A 19,594-nucleotide genomic window follows, 5' to 3' on the forward strand; every position below is an offset into this window, starting at 1 on the left:
CCAGAGAGAGATGAACAGAAGGTTTCCTCAGACCCTTCCCTTTGCTATCAGCTACTTGCAAGGGATTTCCATCCATTCTAAGTGAGAATGGGTTCATTCACGGTTAGAGTTTGCTGCGGTGTCCATCTTGGGACTTGTAAAGTACTAGATGATCAGATTAAAAAAATTGGAAAGTGGGGTCCACTTGGCTCATAATTACATGCACAGGTACACAGGTGCAAAGTTAGACCTTTCACCTCCTATTAATCAAGCATCCTTCATCTTCCTCGACCTGTGGGAAGATTTGACCTCTGTTATTAATCTTGTTTTATGTATTTGTGCAGACTGAAATATTAAGTGCACACAGCATGCTCTATCATCACCTGCTCTTTCTTTGAAGAAGTGTACCAGTGATAAAGCTCGAGTATAAGAAAATGGCCCAGGCACTTGATCCAGGGAGAAGAAAGATCTCCAACAAGAAGAAGAACATCCAGCAAGGTAAGTCTTCCCATAGCTGTGAAGCGGGGAGGCAGGGCATAGAGCCTTGAATACCTGAGTCTTCGCTCATTACTCTGGTCGTGCTTGGTGAAGATGAGTGTCTGAATTTCTTGTAGATGGTGAGCATCTGGGCAATTGCTCTTTTCCTGCTGGGAGCAGCCAAAGGTAAGAAACACGCCACCTGCCTTTTGGGAAGGACGTAAACTCATCATCTCAGCACTGGCCAGAGAAATGTCAGCCATGGCTGGGCTTCCAGCAGCTCCACAGACAGCTCCAAGTTTCCACAGAGAGGCGGACAGGGCTGCCCCAGTGCCTGGGAGAGGAGGCAGTTTGGGGGGGACCCACCTCAGAGTATTTCTCATCAGCCCACCTTTATGCCCAGGGTGCCTGAGGCCAGACTTTTCAGATAGAGTGTTAAATCCTTGTCTGGGTTAACATATTGACTGACCAGTGCCTGTTATCATATTAGTAATCAAATAAACACATCTGAAGCTCTGGGGATAGAATTTTTTTTTTTTAATTCAAGGGAATTGCTTTGCACTGTTGTGTTGGTTTCCATTGTACAACAATGTGAATTAGCTATAAGTATACATATATCCCCTCTCCCTTGCCTCTGGGTCATCACAGAGCGCCAAGCTGAGCTCCCCGTGCTGTATAGCTGCTTCCACTAGCTTATGTAATTTACACACGGTAGTGTGCATATCTCAATGCTACTCTCGAAATTCTTCCCCTCTCCTTCCCCTCTGTGCCCACACATCTGTTCTCCACATCTGCCTGTTTATTTCTGCGCTGCAAATAGGTTCATCAGTACCATTTTTCTAGATTCCATGTATATGTGTTAATGTACAATACCAGTATTTTTTTTTTCTTTCTGACTCACATCACGCTATACAAGAGGCTCTAGGAACACAGAACTTTTAAGTTTTGCTGGTGGTTTGAGGCAGAGAGGTCTCTGTGGGATTCAGTGGGACAGGTCCCTAAACAGAAGATGGGCCTGGGGGCCAGGCAAGGAGACAGTAGATGGAGCTGAGGCAAGACTCTGCCTGGTCTTCAGCCTGTCCCCAAGCAGGGGAGTGACCAGCCCAGCCTTGCGAGCTAATCTCTGAGCAGAGTCATCCTTTCTCTCCAGGAAACGAAGTTTGCCATGATTCTATCAGGTGTGTCTCTGACTCCGAGCCCTGGGCTGGGACTGCAATCAGGCCCTTGAAAATTCTCCCCTGGAGCCCGGAGAAGATTGGCACCCATTTCATGCTCTACACCAACAAAAACCCAAACAACGTTCAAGTGAGACCTCTGCTATTCTAACGTTGTTGTAAAGGAGTGAGCGGCTGTGTCTACCTGGGGACCAGAAGTTCCTTATTCCTGTACCTCCTGTCCTCCTCCTCCACCCCATCCTACCAGTTGCTCCCCCAGGCCTAGCCAGACCTGGACAGAGTAGGTCTCTGGTTAAAAAAAAAAAAAAAAAAGGCTTGAATGAATGGTTCACTTTTGTCAGAACCTCTAGCTGGTTATGTGATTCTGGCCTGTGGCAAAGAGTTTACCAAAAAAACCTACGGAAGGTAAAACCATGAATCACAATCCAGACCTAGTGGAGGTAATGATTCCTGACTTGTGAAGGTTGGGCAGGGAAGGGTCAGGGTGGGCTTCCTGGAAGAGGTGGCTTTTTGCTAAACTTTGAAAAGTTGTGGCATTGGAACAGGCAGAAATGGGGCAGAAGGAGACAGGCCAAAGTGGCTGGGCTACAGAAACATGGAATCCTTCTATGTGTGTCACAGATTCTCCTTTCCTCTGATCCATCAACGATTGAGGTGTCCAGTTTCCAAATAGCCAAGAAGACCTGGTTCATCATCCATGGCTTCATAGACAAGGGAGATGAGAGCTGGCTGGTGGACATGTGCAAGGTAGGGCCTGGCTCTAACCCCTGTGGCCTGTGCCCCAGGCATCTGCCCTTCTTTCCCATGAATGCCTCCACCTCCCTTTATGCAATCTCAATTAGTGAACTTGGAAACAGGAAACCCTGACATATTGAGGTTTTACTATGCAATTAAAATGCCTCTTCACAGAAATAAAAAGCCCTTTCCACGTCTCTGGACTGCATCAGCAGCCTGAAGGAATGCCATTTGCTATGTGAGCGATCACTTCCACTCGCTCATTTCTGATTAGATTATGCCTAAATGTTGTCTGCTTCATTTCAGTGAGGCTGCTTTGTATTTCCATAGATGAGGGATTATATTCTTTTTGTTCAATTATTTCCCACTTCCCTAAGAGTCAGAGATATGTGCTATGACTGTTTATTTGAGATACGAGGAGCTAAGGCTGACCAGGTGCCCCAAATGGCAGAACGTGTGCATGCTTAGTTGCTCACAGATTCTCATGTCCAACTCTTTTTGACCCTATGGACTGTAGCCGGCCAGGCTCCTCTGTCCATGGGATTTCCCAAGCAAGAATACTGCAGTGGGTTATCATTTCCTCTTCCAGGGGATCTTCCCTACTCAGGGATTGAACCCGTCTCTCTTGCTTCATCACCTGGGAAGCCTTTGCACTAAACTGCAGAATAGAAAGTGCCAAAACCCACTGTAATAGAGCATCTTTAGGATAGACAGAAGGATAGACAATGGAATAACACATATGTGTACACGTGCACATACACACATATGTACACATACACACAAGCGTACATGTGCAAAGGCACACACACACACATAATATACCATCCACCCCTTCTTTTCTTGTGTTCACTCACTGATTCAATGTTTTTCTGACACCTAAGAATTTATCCTAACAGCCCGCCTGCCACACACACATTAATAACTCCCACCTAAAATGTCAACAGGAAAAGTTACAAACCCTGAAAAGTGAAATCATTCTGCATTTGACCTCGGTTTTTACCATGTATTTAACTCTTAGTATCGCTTCTGTCCCATCATTAATAAGTATCTTAATGTGTAGACTGTAAGATATAATTTATACTCAAAATTCTCCAAGTTTGTAAGAGATTCCCCAGGGCTGCTTTAAAAATAAAGGTCCTGAGAAAACAACTGTTGGTATTTGTGTGTGTGATCACACATACTTGTATCATATATGTGAAAAGATTCTTGATGGAATTTTAATTTACAGCACCATTTTAGACTCAATCTGGTCCTGTGTCTTCCTTGGCAGAACTTCTAAGCATATATCAGTTCCTGTGACATCCAGGAAGAAGTTTCCCTTTCAGAATTCTCCAATATATTTTAAATCAGTACAGTTCTATTTTTCAAATATCTGCAGTGTGTCTTTCTTCTGTGAAATACTATGCTATCCTAACTCTAAAAATAGTGACCCTTCCCTCCCACCTTAGAACTTACTTAGTGCCCTGTAGCCTGGGGTGAAGCAAGCCCAGGCTTTGTCTAGAGGCTAAAAGGACCCCTAGTGGTCAAATCCACAAAGTCAGTTAGACCCCAGCTTCCAGAGAATGAATGCACTTGAGACCTTTTCTTTGCTCAACAGGGCTCTTTAAATGATGCCCTGGTTTTATCCACCTTACTGAATCCACCTTACTGAATCTGGTCAAAGAAAACCAGAGTGGTCAGCTTTTAATTAATCTACGAGCTAGAGAGGAAACTAATTTGCCTTTCTCATAACATACCCGCTGAGGGATAATTCCTGTTGGCAACAGGATTCCTAACAAAGTCAAGTTCACCCAGTGCCCCTGCTAGGAAGGGACAGAAAGATGGCCAGTGATAACTCTCAGGGACTATTTCTGAGCCCTGGTTGGATGTAGATTCATAAGCCCCATGATAACCCCCTGGAGTCTCTCCAACACCAGAACATGTTTGAGGTGGAGGAGGTGAACTGCGTCTGCGTGGACTGGAAGAAAGGCTCCCAGACACTTACACTCAGGCCGCCAACAATGTGCGCGTGGTGGGCGCCCAGATGGCCCAGATGCTGGCCATGCTCAAGGTGAGTGATGGCCGGGCTGCAGAGGAGGTACGTGACACCACTGGTCTCTGTGCAAAGATGCAACTGAGGGCTCTATGTTTAAAGAGGAAATATAATTGATAGCTCTCTCAGAGTCTTACCCCTAAAACTCACTTTGAATCAAGGTGCTGTGGATCTGTAGACCTGTAGTAAACAAGTACATTTGGGTGAACATCTCTGAGACCAGCGGGTATGAACACTTTGAGCTTTGTGCTGTTTGTCCATCCAGTATTTAGGAGCACAATGTCAGGAGCTCTGCCAGGATGTAAAGAGGACAACTGAGGTCCCAGGCCTTGGGGGAGTTTACAGTGACAATAGGATGTGATCAGGGTTCTGATGTGGAGATAGGGAGAGGGTAGCTACAAGGCTTTATAGGAGCACATGGGAGTCAGTGAATCTAGTCTAGAGAGGGGGGCCCGTAATTAAGGATGTCTCCCAAAAAGAGACATCTAAGTTGAGAGCTGATGGCTAAACTGTAGATGACAACAGGAAGTTGTCTGTTTTCAACAGACAACTTATACAGACCCCAATACAACATATTTGAGGAACTGAAAGTTCCACAAAATTCTGGGTAGAAAAAGAGTCTAGAAAAATAGGTGTTGAGTTAGGAAAGCTCTGAGGCTTTTGTAATGAGTTGGGTTTCATCCTAATGGCAGTGGAAGGTTTTCAGCAGAGAAGTAATGGCTTTAGGTTTGTGAAAACCACAGCAGAGAAATATCCTGACAATACAATCTTCCCTTTCCAGTCGAACTACAGCTACTCACCTTCCCAAGTCCACCTCACTGGCCACAGCCTGGGGGCCCATGCGGCGGGAGAGGCAGGGAGAAAAACTCCAGGCCTGGGCAGGTACAGGTAAGACTCGAGGGCCAGGGCCCCAGGTTTTGTCCCCAGTAGCCCCAGGACATGATACAAGACTCCCTAACTTGGAGCTGGCCCCAAGGAGTCTGGCCCCTTGGCTGTGGCAGAGCTGGCTACAGTCTGCACAGGGAAGCTCCTCAGAAGCCTGTCTTTGGGGCAGGGGAGGTAGTGGCTTTGTTCCCTTTGCTTCCTCCGCTCTGTCCACATCCCTCCTCTCTAGATCCATGTTTTCTGTTGGTGTGGTTCTATCAGCAGGACTGGGCACCCAGGAAGATGCAGAGCAAGACGGAGATGAACACGCACAAACACAATTAAGAAGGATCCATGTCGTCATTCTTTTTCCCCTTCTATGAAATCAAGGGCAGAAGAGAACACAAAAATTCCACTGCCTTCGTTGGGAGAAGAAATACCGTCACCATCACACCAAAAGCATCCTTTTAACCCAAGCAAAGTCTTTAAATTTGACAACGAATTACATCAATGTAATATAATCATTATGAAGCTAATATAGCTATTACAGTAAGCATAGATTAAGTGCCCACTTATCCCAAATACTTTGCAAAGTGCTTTACATTTTTCTCATTTAATCCTCAGAACTAAAGAAAAAGGCTGAGGGAAGCAAATGACTCACCCAAAGTCACACATCTAATCAGTGATAGAACTGACACTCAGTCCCGGTTCTCCTGTCTTACGGCTTAAGCAAGTCTCTATCTTTATAAGAACCCTACCATTTATTTTCAAGAGACAGTTATGTTCGTGCCTTTACAGCTTCTCTGATAAAATCTTCAAAGACAACTGAGCTCAACATTCAGAAAACAAAGATCATGGCATCTGGTCCCATCACTTCATGAGAAATAGATGGGCAAACAGTGGAAACAGTGTCAGACTTTATTTTGGGGGGCTCCCAAATCACTGCAGATGGTGATTGCAGCCATGAAATTAAAAGATGCTTACTCTTTGGAAGAAAAGTTATGACCAACCTAGATAACATATTCAAAAGCAGAGACATTACTTTGCCAACAAAGGTCCATCTAGTCAAGGCTATGATTTTTCCAGTGGTCATGTATGGATGTGAGAGTTGGACTGTGAAGAAAGCTGAGCACCGAAGAATTGATGCTTTTGAACTGTGGTGTTGGAGAAGACTCTTGAGAGTCCCTTGGACTGCAAGGAGATCCAACCAGTCCATTCTAAAGATCAGTCCTGGGTGTTCTTTGGAAGGAATGATGCTAAAGCTGAAACTCCAATACTTTGGCCACCTCATGTGAAGAGCTGACTCATTGGAAAAGACTCTGATGCTGGGAGGGATTGGGGGCAGGAGGAGAAGGGGACGACAGAGGATGAGATGGCTGGATGGCATCACGGACTCAATGGACATGAGTTTGAGTGAACTCCGGGAGTTGGTGATGGACAGGGAGGCCTCACGTGCTGTGATTCATGGGGTCACAAAGAGTCGGACACGACTGAGCGACTGAACTGAACTGAACCATTTATTTTCAAGAGACAGTTATGTTTGTGTCTTTAGAGCTTCTCTGATAAAATCTTCAAAGACAACTGTTAAATCCAGGAGTCCTGTCAAGAAGGAGATATAATCAGTAGTGTCCAACTCTTTGAGACCCTAAAGAGCCTGGAAGGCTTTGCCACAAGCATCACCATATAGTCAGGAAAAAAAGAATACTAAATATTACTTACACACCCATAACAATGTGCCAGGCATTTTGCTAAATGCTACATATCCTATCTCATTTAATTTTATCATAGCTGAATTATTACTCTTATTTTATAAATGGGAAAACTGAGGCATAGAAAAAGTCAAGTGATTCACCCAAGGTCATGCAATGTGCTCAAGAAATAGCCAAGCAGAGCTTTGGAGCCAGGCACCCTAGTCCCAGAGGGCCTCCCAGATGGTGCCAGTGGTAAAGAACTTGCCTGCCAATACAGGAGACGTATGTGGGTCCGATCCCCCCGTCGGGAAGATTCCACTGGAGGAGGGCATGGCAACCCACTCCACTATTCTTGCCTGGAGAATCCCATGGACAGAGGAGCCTGACAGGCTATGGTCCATAGGGTCGTGAAGAGTTGGACACGACTGAAGCGACTTAGCGTATACGCACACACGCATGCATCCTAGTCCCAGAATCTGTTTTGAATCAGGATACCTTACTACTTCTCCCTTTTTCCCTTCAAACTTGGGAAGGGAAAGAGAAAGTTGAAGAAGAAAGATATACAAGGAAGTGGGAGAATCTGTTGTAGAAAAAAATGAAATCCTTTCCTAAACAAAATCTGAATGTCTTTGTTCACCTGCCCTTCTCTATCCATGCACTAGAATGTGGTAAGCATCATAGAGAGTTGGTGGCTTCACATTTCATACCCTGGCCATGGCACTGCACAGCTCCAGGGTATCCCTTGAGTTGGGGAGTGCACAACCTGGGCAACTGTACAACCTCCATCTTGCTGGCTGCTGCTGCTGCTAAGTCACTTCAGTCGTGTCCAACTCTGTGCGACCCCATAGAGGGCAACCCACCAGGCTCCCTCGTCCCTGGGATTCTCTAGGCAAGAACACTGGAGTGGGTTGCCATTTCCTTCTCCAATGCATGAAAGTGAAAAGTGAAAGTGAAGTCGCTCAGTCGAGTCCGACTCTTAGCGACCCCATGGACTGCAGCCTACCAGGCTCCTCCGTCCATGGGATTTTCCAGGCAAGAGTACTGGAGTGGGGTGCCTTTGCCTTCTCCATCTTGCTGGCACCTACAGTCAAACCTATTGTGTGCAGCACTGGCCGTCTCTTTCAGGTTTGGATCCTGTAGAAGCAAATTTCGAGGGTACTCCTGAAGAGGTCCGACTCGGCCCCTCCAATGCTGGCTTTGTTGATGTGATCCACAGGGATGCAGCTCCCCTGATCCCATTCATGGGTGAGCCCTGCAATGTTCCAGCTGCAAGCACCTTGCAATCGCGTTTTCATCAGGAGAGACCTGCATTAGGAAAAGCTCACCGCTGTTCTAAATATTTCAGGCTTTGGAAGGAAACAACAGGTGGGTCACCTTGACTTCTTCCCAAATGGCGGAGAGTAAATGCCTGGATGCAGGAAGAATGCCCTGTCGCAGATTGTGGACCTAGATGGCAGCTGGGCAGGTAAAGGCTGAGCAGAGTGGAGAAACCACTTCCCTGGGGGAGCAATGTCATTCCTACAGCAAAGCTTAACAATGAAAACACACTGTTCTTTGAAAACAATCTCCCCTTCTAGACCTTATTCTTAAAAATACAGCCATGTATCATTTGTTATATCTCAGCTCTGCTGGTTGTTATTTCCTTAAAATATTGTTGTGGGTGTCCTGGAATAACAAGCAACAAAGGTTTACAAAACCACTTGTTAAAGCTGTTAACTCGAACAGTCAGTTGATAGCTACCTAATAAAGGAAGGAAATACCATAAAAGTAACTGTCTTGACTTAAAGAGAATTTTTTCTACCAGTTCTGGCTTCTGATATGGTTCAAGCTTATGTAACTGGCTTCAACTCCATGGATAAAATGGGAATATTCCCAACTGTCCATGGCAAACCTGTTTGCGTGAGAGTCACTGATCTTCTATGTGGGACAGCAATAAGAAGCAATCACAGGTAATGAAGGTCGGAGCAGAGACCTGCTACTCAATGTGGCTGTTCTTTATCAATGGTCAGCAACTGGGATTAAGGGCATTATTCAGATATAGCTCTCTGTATCAGATGAAGTCAGAATGACAATGAATAGGTGAAATTTTCAGCCAGACACATCATTTGGCCCCACAAATGATGCAATATTTATATTGAATGCGAGCATAATGACTTGACAGGAATGAACACCATCAAAACAAATGTTAAGGCTGAGGACCAATGTGTTTGTCTTTCAGGGCTTTATGAGGCTTTGAGAGAAGAGAGTAGCCTAGACTCTCCATCAGTAACAGCCAAGCAAGTTCAGGCCAGGTCTGGAAGTTGTGCTATGATAGTGACCACTTGGCAAGAGTTTGTAGGGGCCAAGGAACGTTCTAAGAAGGAGCAAGACATCGTGAGAGTGAAAGGGGTGCTCACATAAAGCCACCTAAAGCTATTCAGCCTTCCTTTTTATTTGCCTAAGTCTGTCATGAGAATGTCCTTGCCTTGCTTTTGTCATGTCTGGGAGGTCATGTCACATCTGATTGTGTCCTCAAGAATCTCCAGCCTGGTGCCTGGGACACAGGACAGCACAGAGGTTAGAGGCCTGGGCTCCAGCACCAGGGATGCTTGGGTTTAAATCCCAGCTCCACCATTCTAGCTGAAATCTGCAACCTGAGGCTGGAGTTTATATGGCTTTCTGTAATTAAGGATGGCGTGTTACCCACCTTTGAAGAAAAGTGAAAGTGTTAATTGCTCAGTCATGTCTGACTCTTTGTGACCCCATGGACTGTAGACCACCAAGCCCCTCTATCCATGGGATATCCTGTTTGCATGAGAGTCACCACTTTTGTCCATGGAAATCCCATGGACAGGCAAGAAGACTGGAGTGGGTTGCCATTCCCTACTCCAGGGGATATTCCTGATTCTGGAATTGAACCTGGGTCTCCTGCGTTGCAGGCAGATTCTTTACTATCTGGGCCACTAGGGAAGCCCCTGAAGAAAGGTGAGGGTTATAGGGGCAATACACACAAAGAGTTCAAAACATTGCCCAGCAATCAGAAAGCAGGCTTTCTATGTTAGCTGTCATTTTGTGTCTGGATTTTGGACTTATCTTAAATTTCTGAATATATAGTCCCATCCTGCTTGGAGGGAAAGGCAGAGAAGTTGTCACAGGACCCCGGCCACCTGTGCAGACTTCCTCCTTTACTTCCCCAGAAACCCAGGACTTCGTGGCTTGCAATCACTTGAGAAGCTATAAGTACTACTCAGAGAGCATCCTCAATCCCAATGGATTCGCCTCATACCCCTGTGCTTGCTACAGGGACTTTGAGTCTATAAGATGTTATCCCACCTTGAGTCCCACGGTGGTGCTGTTGTCCTGCTGTGTTGGGGTCTGCAGTACTCTTCACCAGTTGCTGCTGTTGCTGCTAAGTCACTTCAGTCGTGTCTGACTCTGTGCAACCCCTTAGACGGCAGCCACCAGGCTCCCCTGTCCCTGGGATTCTCCAGGCAAGAACACTGGAGTGGGTTGCCATTTCCTTCTCCAATGCAGGAAAGTGAAAAGTGAAAGTGAAGTTGCTCAGTCATGTCCGACTCTTAGCGACCCCATGGACTGACTGCAGCCCACCAGGCTCCTCCATCCATGGGATTTTCCAGGCAAGAGTACTGGAGTGGGGTGCCATTGCCTTCTCCGTCACCAGTTTCTCATCATCCCTTATTTCTTCGGGCACTGCATGTCAGAGTTCACGTGGAGTGAACCCCTCTGTGGAGGGAAGGGGAAAAAACCTTTAAGCAGGAGGTAGCTACAGTTCTAGAAGAGTCACATGGCCGAGGAAGATTCTGGGAAATCAGAGAGTAGAGCAGTCAGTTCAGTGATCTAGGGAGGCTTCCTGCTGGAGGCAAAGTTTGAATCTTGCTTGGAAAATCATAGGTTTTAGAAGGAGGAGAAAGAGTGCAGATTTCTGACTAAAGCAGAACAAAAATTGAATGTGTGAGAGAAGAATATACACACCAGAGAGGAGGAAATCTGGGTGCCAGGCTGGGGGCTGCGGGTGGAGGGTTGTGTCTTGTGCAGCTGGCAACGAGAGAGACAGAAGAAATGATACACTCGAGCCTGGTGTGACCAGCTCCCCCCAGCTCCCCATTCAGCAACATCATGTTGGTAGCCTGAACCTGGCCACAGTCAGAGAGTATTTATAGCATGGAAATTGGTAGACATTACAAAGGACTTTTTGTTCCAGTGTTGCCTATTAGTCATTCACCAGCACACCGCTTGATGGAAGCCATATTTGATCTAACCTGGGGAAAAGGCATCAGTGTTTTCTGAACCTCCTGGAGTAGTTCCAACATGATGTGCCTCAGGCTTGGGTACCACACCCTAGATGAAGGTAGTTTAGAGACCATCTATTCCAGTCGCTTTCCAGTTATAAAAGAGGAACCTCAGACTGTAGGGAAATTGCCCATAAGATGGGTGGATCATAGAGAGACAAACATACCTTACAGCCAGGTCCATCTTTCTCCTTAGAACAAGTGCTTCCCCTGTCCAGGTGAAGGGTGTCCCGCAGATGGGACGCTATGCTGACATTTGCTGGCAAGGCACGTGAGGAGCAGCAGCAGTTCTTCCTGAACACAGGAGATTCCAGCAAATTTGCCCGTAAGTTGTGTTGTGACTTTCCTGCCCTGGTAAAGAAGATTTGGTTTCTGTTTTACATAAAGATAAATACTACAGAAACATAAATAACCTGAAATATTTGTGGGTACATTTTATCTTAGTAAAAGGACACATCCACTCAAACTACCCCATTTAAGACTCAAGTGAGAAGGTAGAAAGGGTCTGCTTTACTTCCAGTTTATTTCTATGGCATAAAATGAGCTCACGCAAATCGCATGGCTAATGGGCTAACAGCGATTTACATGTTTCTGTGGCCACCTTCTCTGAATTTTTGCCACCCCCAGTCTTTTGTTCTCAAAAATTGTCTCATCCACATCTGTTTTCCTATTCATTCAAAATTTATTTGATACCAGCTCTTTGCCTGTCCAACCCACTGAGAAGCCCAACTCCAATCTCTCCATTCCCAGCCTTCTGTACATGCGTCCCTCTTGATCATGGGTGTGCGGGAGGGGTGACTGTCTGGTGGAAGGTGAATGGGAATCAGAAGGGGGTAATTTCTCTCCAAATTCAGCTGAATGAGCTCAGACAAAGGGTAGAGATGGACACGTTTCAGCTACTTTGTGCCAACCTGCCCTATGAAAGTTCCTTAAGATGTTGCACTGTAAAAAAAAAGAGAGAGAGAGAGAGAGACTGTGTATATACAAATACATAAATATAATACAAGTCTTATATAGTACTTTAAGCCAGGTTTATTGAGATATAATTTATGTACAGCAAAAGTCAGCCTTTGTGGTATATAGCTGATTCTATGGGTTTTGATAAATGAATAGTCATGGAGCCATCTCCACAGTCAAGATAGGGAATCCTTCCATCACTGTATACATATTTATTTAAAAAGACATTGATGAATCGATCCTTCTTCTGATGTGGTGATGCATGGAATACATGCCCATATTTTAAAACAACAAATTAAACATTCAAAAGCCATATATTCATTCCTCAACTAATATTTATTTATGGACCACAGACTGTGCTAGACATAGGGGGTGCAGGGAGGATGTAAATACTCTGGTATGAAATTTATAATGCAGCAGAGAATTTGGAAACTGAGCAAGCAGCTCCAAGTGCATGGGCTTGGCAGATTGCTGCTGGGATACTGGGGGGACAGAGCACACAGCCTTGACCAGGGGAAGGAGCAGAGAAAACACCTCTGAGGACCTGAAGGACACGTAGAAGTTAGGCAAAGGGTGTGTGGGGGGGTGTGTGTTTACACTCCTACGTGTGCATGCGTGGGAATGTGAGTGTGTATATGAGTATGTGGGAGTATGTGTACATGTGAGTATGTGTGTGCATGTGTGTGTTTATGGGATTTTCCAGGTGGTGCTAGTGGTAAAGAACCTGCCTGCCACAGCAGGAGGTAAAAGAGATGTGGATTCAACCCCTGGGTCAGGGAGAGCCCCTGGAGGAGGGCAAGGCAACCCACTCCAGTGTTCTTGCCTGGAGGATCCGCTGGACAGAGGAGCCTGGTAGGCTATAGTCCATAGAGTCTCAGAGACTGGAACACGACTGAAGCGACTTAGCATGCACGCACGTGTGTGCTTAGGTATGTGTGTGAGTGTGTGGTCATAGGTGTGCAGGTCTGTGTGCATGTGTGCGCTCCTAGGGGCCAAGACAGCTCTTCGGGTATAAATCTTGATGACCTCTGTGCTGGAGACTGCTCAGGCCACAGAGAGGCAAAGGAAAGACAGACCTGGCCCTTGAGACTGAGGACGGCACCCCGAGTTGCCTTTCAAATGCAGGGACAAGCCCTCACTCCTTCTCTTCTCACCTTCACTCACACTGCTGTCCTTCTAGAGGGGAGCTGCCCAACAGAACTCTAGTGCGTGGTGGCGATGCTCTGTGCGGCCCAGCACAGCAGCCATCAATCATGTGTACCAATTCAGCACTTTCCATGTGGCTAAGCAAAGTGAGGTTTTTTTTTAAAATTATTTGTATTTAATTTAAGCAGCCACATGTGACTAGTGGTCCCTTTACTGGGGTGGGGCCACTGCCAGATGCGTGCTTCTCCTTAGGGCCTAGTTCCAGTTGTAGGTTAACATGTAGAACTTTCTATCTCAGTGTAAGGAATGGGGAACAGGGATCTGAGATGTGGGTTCACTATCTTGAGCATGAATAGACTAAACTCTTTTCTATGCCCCATGCAGGCTGGAGATGTGGCGTTTCTATAACACTGTCTGGAAGAACAGCCACTGGTCAAATCAAAGTTGCTTTGTTTGGAAATAAGGGAAACACTTGTCAATACAATGTCTTCAAGTAAATTTCCTTTTTTGACACCATCTCTCACTTGGTGATACACAGGCCTTTCATATGCATGCACTGACATGCTTGGCATATTTTTCTGAATGGCTTTTAAATTATTTACTTTATGTCCAGAAGCTAATTTCAGATTTTTGCTAACAAGTGTTCTTTTCTTTATTATAAATCCAGGCATTTAATTCTTTCTCTTTCAATAGATAAGATTTTTTAAGATTAAATCTAATGTTATCCCAGATATCATGTTTTCTGACTAGCCTAGTCACACATGTGTTTTGTGTTAAAATAAGTGGATAACTTGTTATTATACAAATAATTCAACCAGAAAAATATGAAAGAATTACATGGTTTTCTATAACAAAGTTTTGAAGATAAATGAACTTACATTTGAAGAAATAATATTTAAATAGTAGTTTGAAGAACTTCCCTGATGGCCAGTGGTTAAGACGCCTAGCCTCCACTGCAGGGGGCACACGTTCAATCCCCGGTTGGGAAACTAAGATCCCACGTGGCATGGCCAAAAATAAAATAAATAGTAGCTTGAGACTGATGGCATTGTTAACTGAGTTTTTCATTTTCATTTCATTTCATTCAGATAAAGGTTAGACCTTTATCTGAGAATTAATTTGGAAAAATTATTTAGTTAATCTTGAGTAGAGAAAAGTGGCAGGAACTTATATGTTCATTAGAACTTATTGCAATGAATGGAAATGTTTCTATTTCTCTATTTCAAGTGGGATTATCAAACCAGGCTCCACCCTTTCCAGTGAGTTTGATGGAGATATTGATGTTGGAACAACTGAGAAAGTCAAGTTTCTTTGGAATAACAACGTGGCAAACCCAACCCTCCTGAAAGTGGGTGCAGCCAAGATCGCCATGCAGAAGGGAGAGGAGAAGACGGAGTAAGCGTCTTTGCTGGCTTGTTCCTGAGGATGTTTGTAGAAAGTTGCATTTGTCATGGAAACTCACCCCAGAAGGCCAGTTAAGGTTCAGCCTGTGTCCTCAGCACTCTCTTTGGGAAGCACAGATGATACAGCTCCACTTTCAGTGAAAACCTGAGGAGGAAAAATAAGACAGAGAAATAAGAAATAGTTTCTGAGGGATATAAGGTTATAAATATGGGTTGGAAGATGGCTGTGTGTTAAAGAGGGGACGATCCATGAAAGCTCAGAGCAATAGAAGAAGAAATCAGTTTTAGCAAAAGATATAAAATTTGAGATGAGACAAGAGAGAGCTGAGGTGTCCATATTTGCAGAATATTCATCCTGACCCATGATGTCCCCAACTGTCCCAGCTGTGGGGGATATGGGGGTAATGAGCAAAGCTCAGACCCCAAGTCCAGCCAGGAGGACACCTCTTTGTGGCTTGGTGGAAAGGGGCTCCTGGGCTCTTGTTCACTGACTGAGGTTTGGGAGATCTGGTGGGGTCACTAACCTTAGGCCCCAGAGAATGTCCCTCCCCTGGGCAGAGGGACAGCAGGGTTGGCAGAACTCACAGCTGTCCAGAGGCTGGATGACCTCTGTGAGGTTCTCCTTGTCTCTCTGAAGGGAGGATGGAGAGGCTGGCCCAGGTGGGTGGTCAGCAGAACAAGAAGGTCCTCTCAGAGAGAGCACAGAACCAAGGAGGTGGGTGAGGAGCTCTGGGCAGGCGGGGGGTGCAGCCGAGGCCTCCCCTGCTGGCCCCACCAGAGAACACTGGGGCTTGAAGGCCAGTTCCCCAGGCCCTGTAAGGAAGTAGAACCATTGCCTGCATCCTGGGACCATGTGGTTAAAATCAGGTCAGAAGAATGTGGTCTCATTGGAATCTTTACAACGCGAGGGCGAGGCGTTCCCAGGAGAAGACTTGCTCACAGGTAGATCTGAGAAAGGAAAAAAAAATACAAGACCCAACCAGCCAGGGCGAGGCACCCTGCAGTGTCTTTCTGCACTTTCTAGAGAGGGAACAGACCATGCCTGAGGCCCTGAGCCTTCAGCTGCCGCCTCAGCTCTCCAGAGGCCTACGTGCAGGTTCCCCACCTGCCAACTCCAGAGGGGATCTATCCAAAAAAAAGCTGGATGGTGGACATCAGGTATTTTAAATATAGGAAGAGCGAACCTCACCAACTAGTCTGGGGAATAAAAATGCTGAATTCATTAACTTCTTCAAATATTTTGCTGTTGGGAAAACAGCCAATAAGTAACATTTTAAAAAATAATAATAATTGGGAGACCAAAGAAAAGTAAGACTTTGGTTCAACTTCCTCTCAGATATCCCTCAGATTTTTTTAGTTAATATGTGGAAGTTATTGCGGTTTCAAGTCCTACCAAAGAATCTGCTGACAGGAATTCCTTCCAGTGACATGGTGTCAAAAGAGAAAAATGTAGCTTTCTCCCCTTTATTTCTCTCTCCCCCCAACACCGGCCTCCCCCTTCCTTCTTCTCTGACTTGGTTAAGTGCCAGGTCTCCCAGAAGTACAGGAGGGGGATGCAAAGACAGAGGATAGGATGCTGTGGAGGGCTTAACAATGTAGCTGTTGGAAAATTAGACTTATAATTCATGCAAAAGGTCAAGAGCACAATAAGAACTCCACATGAGGGGCCCAAAGAGAGTGGCTGGGAAGGCAGGCAGAGGGTCCTGGAGGAGAGGAGGGGCAGGGGGAGGCCAGGCTGCTGAGGGTGGGCCTCCTGTGCAGAGGACCAGAAGATGATTAGGTTAGGGTTAGAGCTTCCCGGAAAGACAAATGAAATACAGAGGGAAAATGGAGAGGGGCCAGTGAAGGTGAGGAAAGAGGATGAAGCTTCAGAGCTCATAGGTGGTGAGACCTGAGAGAAGCCCGTGTTTCTTAGAAGAGCTATAACCATCACCGCTTACATCTGCATTGATTTTTAAGTAATTATAAAGCTTGTTTACATGTATTGTCATGAGACGTGTTATCAACATGGAATTCTCACTAGTCACAGGAGAGAGCTATGCCCTCTTCTACAAATGACACCAGTGGCGAGACTCAAGTAACCAGCTCCCTGTCATGTTGGGAAGGCAGGAGGGGGGAGCCCCAGCAGAGAGCCTGGTCACAATAGCTTTGGAGTTGACCCAACCGTAGAAAATGTGGGCCATGACATCAGCTAGACCTGTATTTGCATCTTGGTTCTTCCGCGTATTAACTGAGAGCCTTCTGTGCCTCAGTTTCCTCTCCTGTGATGTAGGACTTGTGACAACACCTCCACATACGTGTGCTGTGAGAAGGAAGTTCACATCGCACGCACAGTGAACAGCTAGTGCCTTTGCAGCTAGTAGGAGCTCAGTCTACTGTAGCAACTGTAGCAACTGTATTTTCTGGAGCTACTGATCTGAATCAGGTCCTCTGAGTGACTGAGCCAAGAGTGAGTCCATCTGTAAATCCATATGCCAGGGTTTGGGGATGTTCGCCTGGGTTGTGGAGAAGGAGATCTGTGAGAGGCCCAGTCCCTGCTCCAAGGAGCTCTCAGTCCTGGCTGCCAGAGTGTCCAGAGACCATCCACCCGATTGTGTCCTGAGACCAGCCAGCCATTCCCACTGGAAGCCTCCAGGCAATCAGCCCTCTAGTAACTGTTACCAGCCTAGGGCAGCCCTCGGCCTTTTGAATTGTAAATCAGCAATTATCTCCACTGAATGAGACCAGTTGCCAGGTAAGGATGCCACGGCACTTAGAAAAAGCATTCCTTTTCTCTCCACAGACACAGTTTCTGCAGCGAAACTGTCCCATGTCATGACACCGTGAGAGAAGACGTCCTGCTCACTCTCAGGCCCTGTTAAATGCCAGGCGTGGTGCCGCTGCTTGTGACACCAGTAAAATCTGTTCATGCATCTATCTGCTCACCTCTGTTGCTGATGTCAGCTCCCCTCTATGGGACATTTGGAAACTGTATTTTTAAATGTCCTGCACATTTTCTATATATTTGGATTTCCTGCCCTTGACCTCCAGTTACCACACCTTCCCCCCGCCCCCCGGCCCAGTTTCCTTGGTCCTTGTGCCCACTGTCTTCTCCTCACCTGAGGGGGTGGCAACAAGCAGCAGAACTAGAGGGTGGGCGTTGAGGGGCCTCAGCAGAGCTTTAGCCCTGCCCCTTCATCTACAAGTGAGGCAAGAGTCCCTTGCGGTGGCAAGGGGGTGTTCGCTGTTCGAGCATACAGAGTGGGTCACTGTCCTGTCATTGGGACTGAGGGTCAGGCCTCAGACCCTGGCTGCCTTGAGATCACGGAAGGCCATGCTAGGATGTGGCCTCTTTGTGGTGGTAAATTGGGTGGTGATGGGCCCACCCGGAAGCTTTGGCTCTTGGTGAGGTTAAAGGGGCTCTGGCTTCCAGAGGCTGTGGTGGGAATGTTTGCAGAGCATAGAAAGTCTCCCAGCCCCCAACCCACCCTGCCCCCTGCGGTCCCTGGACCGAGGCTGCCTCAGAGCCTTCTCTCTGCCTGCAGGGCGGCGCCATCCTAGGCAGGGTCAAGTGCTGAGAAGGGGTCCAGGGAACCGGCTTCTGAGGGGAGTGTCCAACGCAGACTCTGTAGAGAGAGACTTTTGTGACATGGGAGGGTGGGTATGACTCAGCCAACCAGACCTCTCCATGAGTCCTAACCCACAAAGGTATTCTGTACCTGGTGGAGGGAGGGGTCTTCAAGGTGGTCCAGCCTGTCCCATGATCAACCCTGGGGGGGCTCTGAGGGACCAGGACGGTCATTGTCTCCACTGAGTATCTCCCCTCTTGGTCACCCAACCACCACAGCAGTTTCTAACCCCTGGTGGCACGTCAGGTGTTACTGAGCTTCAAACTTGAGGGCAGGGCTTCCCTGAATGGCTTAGTGGTAAAGAATCCACCTGCCAAGGCATGAGACATGAGTTCGATCCCTGGTCTGGGAGGATCCCACATGCTACAGAGCAACTAAGCTCGTGCACCACAACTATTGAGCCTATGCTCTAGAGCCTGGGAACCACAGCTACTGAGCCCGGGTGCCGCAAGTACTGCAGCCCCCACGCCCTACAGCCCACGCCCCACAAGAGGAGCCACCGCAACGAGAAGCCCACGGACTACAACTAGAAAGTAGCCCCAGCTCGTTGCAACTAGAGAAAAGCCCACTCAGCAGCAAAGACCCAACACAGCTAAAAATAAATAAAGAAAATTATTTTTTAAAAAACAGAAAACTCAAGGGTGAGTGGGCTCCAGAACAGTCCTTACAAGCAGAGAGTATGATGAGGATTTACCGAGAAACTGTAGGAGAGGCTTCATAGTAAAGGACAGGGGGTGGGGGCTGGGGCTCAATAAACAGGGTAATGAGGAGGAGGGAGCTCTGAGCGGGAGAGACCCGGCCCTGGCCAGGAACCCACTCTGGACGAGGCGGCAAATTCAGTCAACAGGATATAGACTCTGCAGACACTCCCAATGCCAGCTCTGTGCCAGGCACTGGACTGAGGGGAAGCGGCCTACCGTGAGGCAGTGCTCTCGGCGTGCCAGCAGGCAAACAAACACAGCCCTGCTGCCCTCTGCCCAGCAAAAGCAAGGCGCATCCCAGGACAGGACCCAGAAGAGGCAGACGCAAGATGGGGAAGGCTCCACAGAGCCGGGGGTTCTAGGCCCAGGCTTGCAGGAAGACAGCCTACTGAAACTGCAGGCTGGGAGGCCAGCGAGGAGGAGGAGGCCCCTGCAGACTTCCAGGGAAGCGGTAAGGAGACCCTCCTTGATGGGAAAGACCCTGATGCTGGGAAAGATTGAAGGCAGGAGGAGAAGGGTTGGGGACAGAGGGTGAGA

General features: G+C 47.0%; 1 protein-coding gene across 1 annotated transcript; it reads left to right on the top strand.

Annotated features, from left to right (window-relative positions):
• Positions 1-593: 593 nt before the first annotated feature.
• Positions 594-17,609, top strand: PNLIPRP1 (pancreatic lipase related protein 1). The gene is given in 14 exon segments (XM_040255170.1): positions 594-642; positions 1,607-1,761; positions 2,253-2,378; positions 4,283-4,340; positions 4,343-4,416; positions 5,180-5,285; positions 8,076-8,198; positions 8,299-8,418; positions 10,130-10,281; positions 11,467-11,495; positions 11,497-11,567; positions 13,730-13,838; positions 14,573-14,740; positions 17,531-17,609. Coding segments are annotated over 14 exon segments (1,419 nt in total).
• The last annotated feature ends 1,985 nt before the right edge of the window (positions 17,610-19,594 follow it).

This window comes from Oryx dammah, unplaced genomic scaffold (assembly GCF_014754425.2).
Source record: "Oryx dammah isolate SB20612 unplaced genomic scaffold, SCBI_Odam_1.1 HiC_scaffold_14, whole genome shotgun sequence".
In the NCBI taxonomy this organism is placed as follows: domain Eukaryota; kingdom Metazoa; phylum Chordata; class Mammalia; order Artiodactyla; family Bovidae; genus Oryx; species Oryx dammah.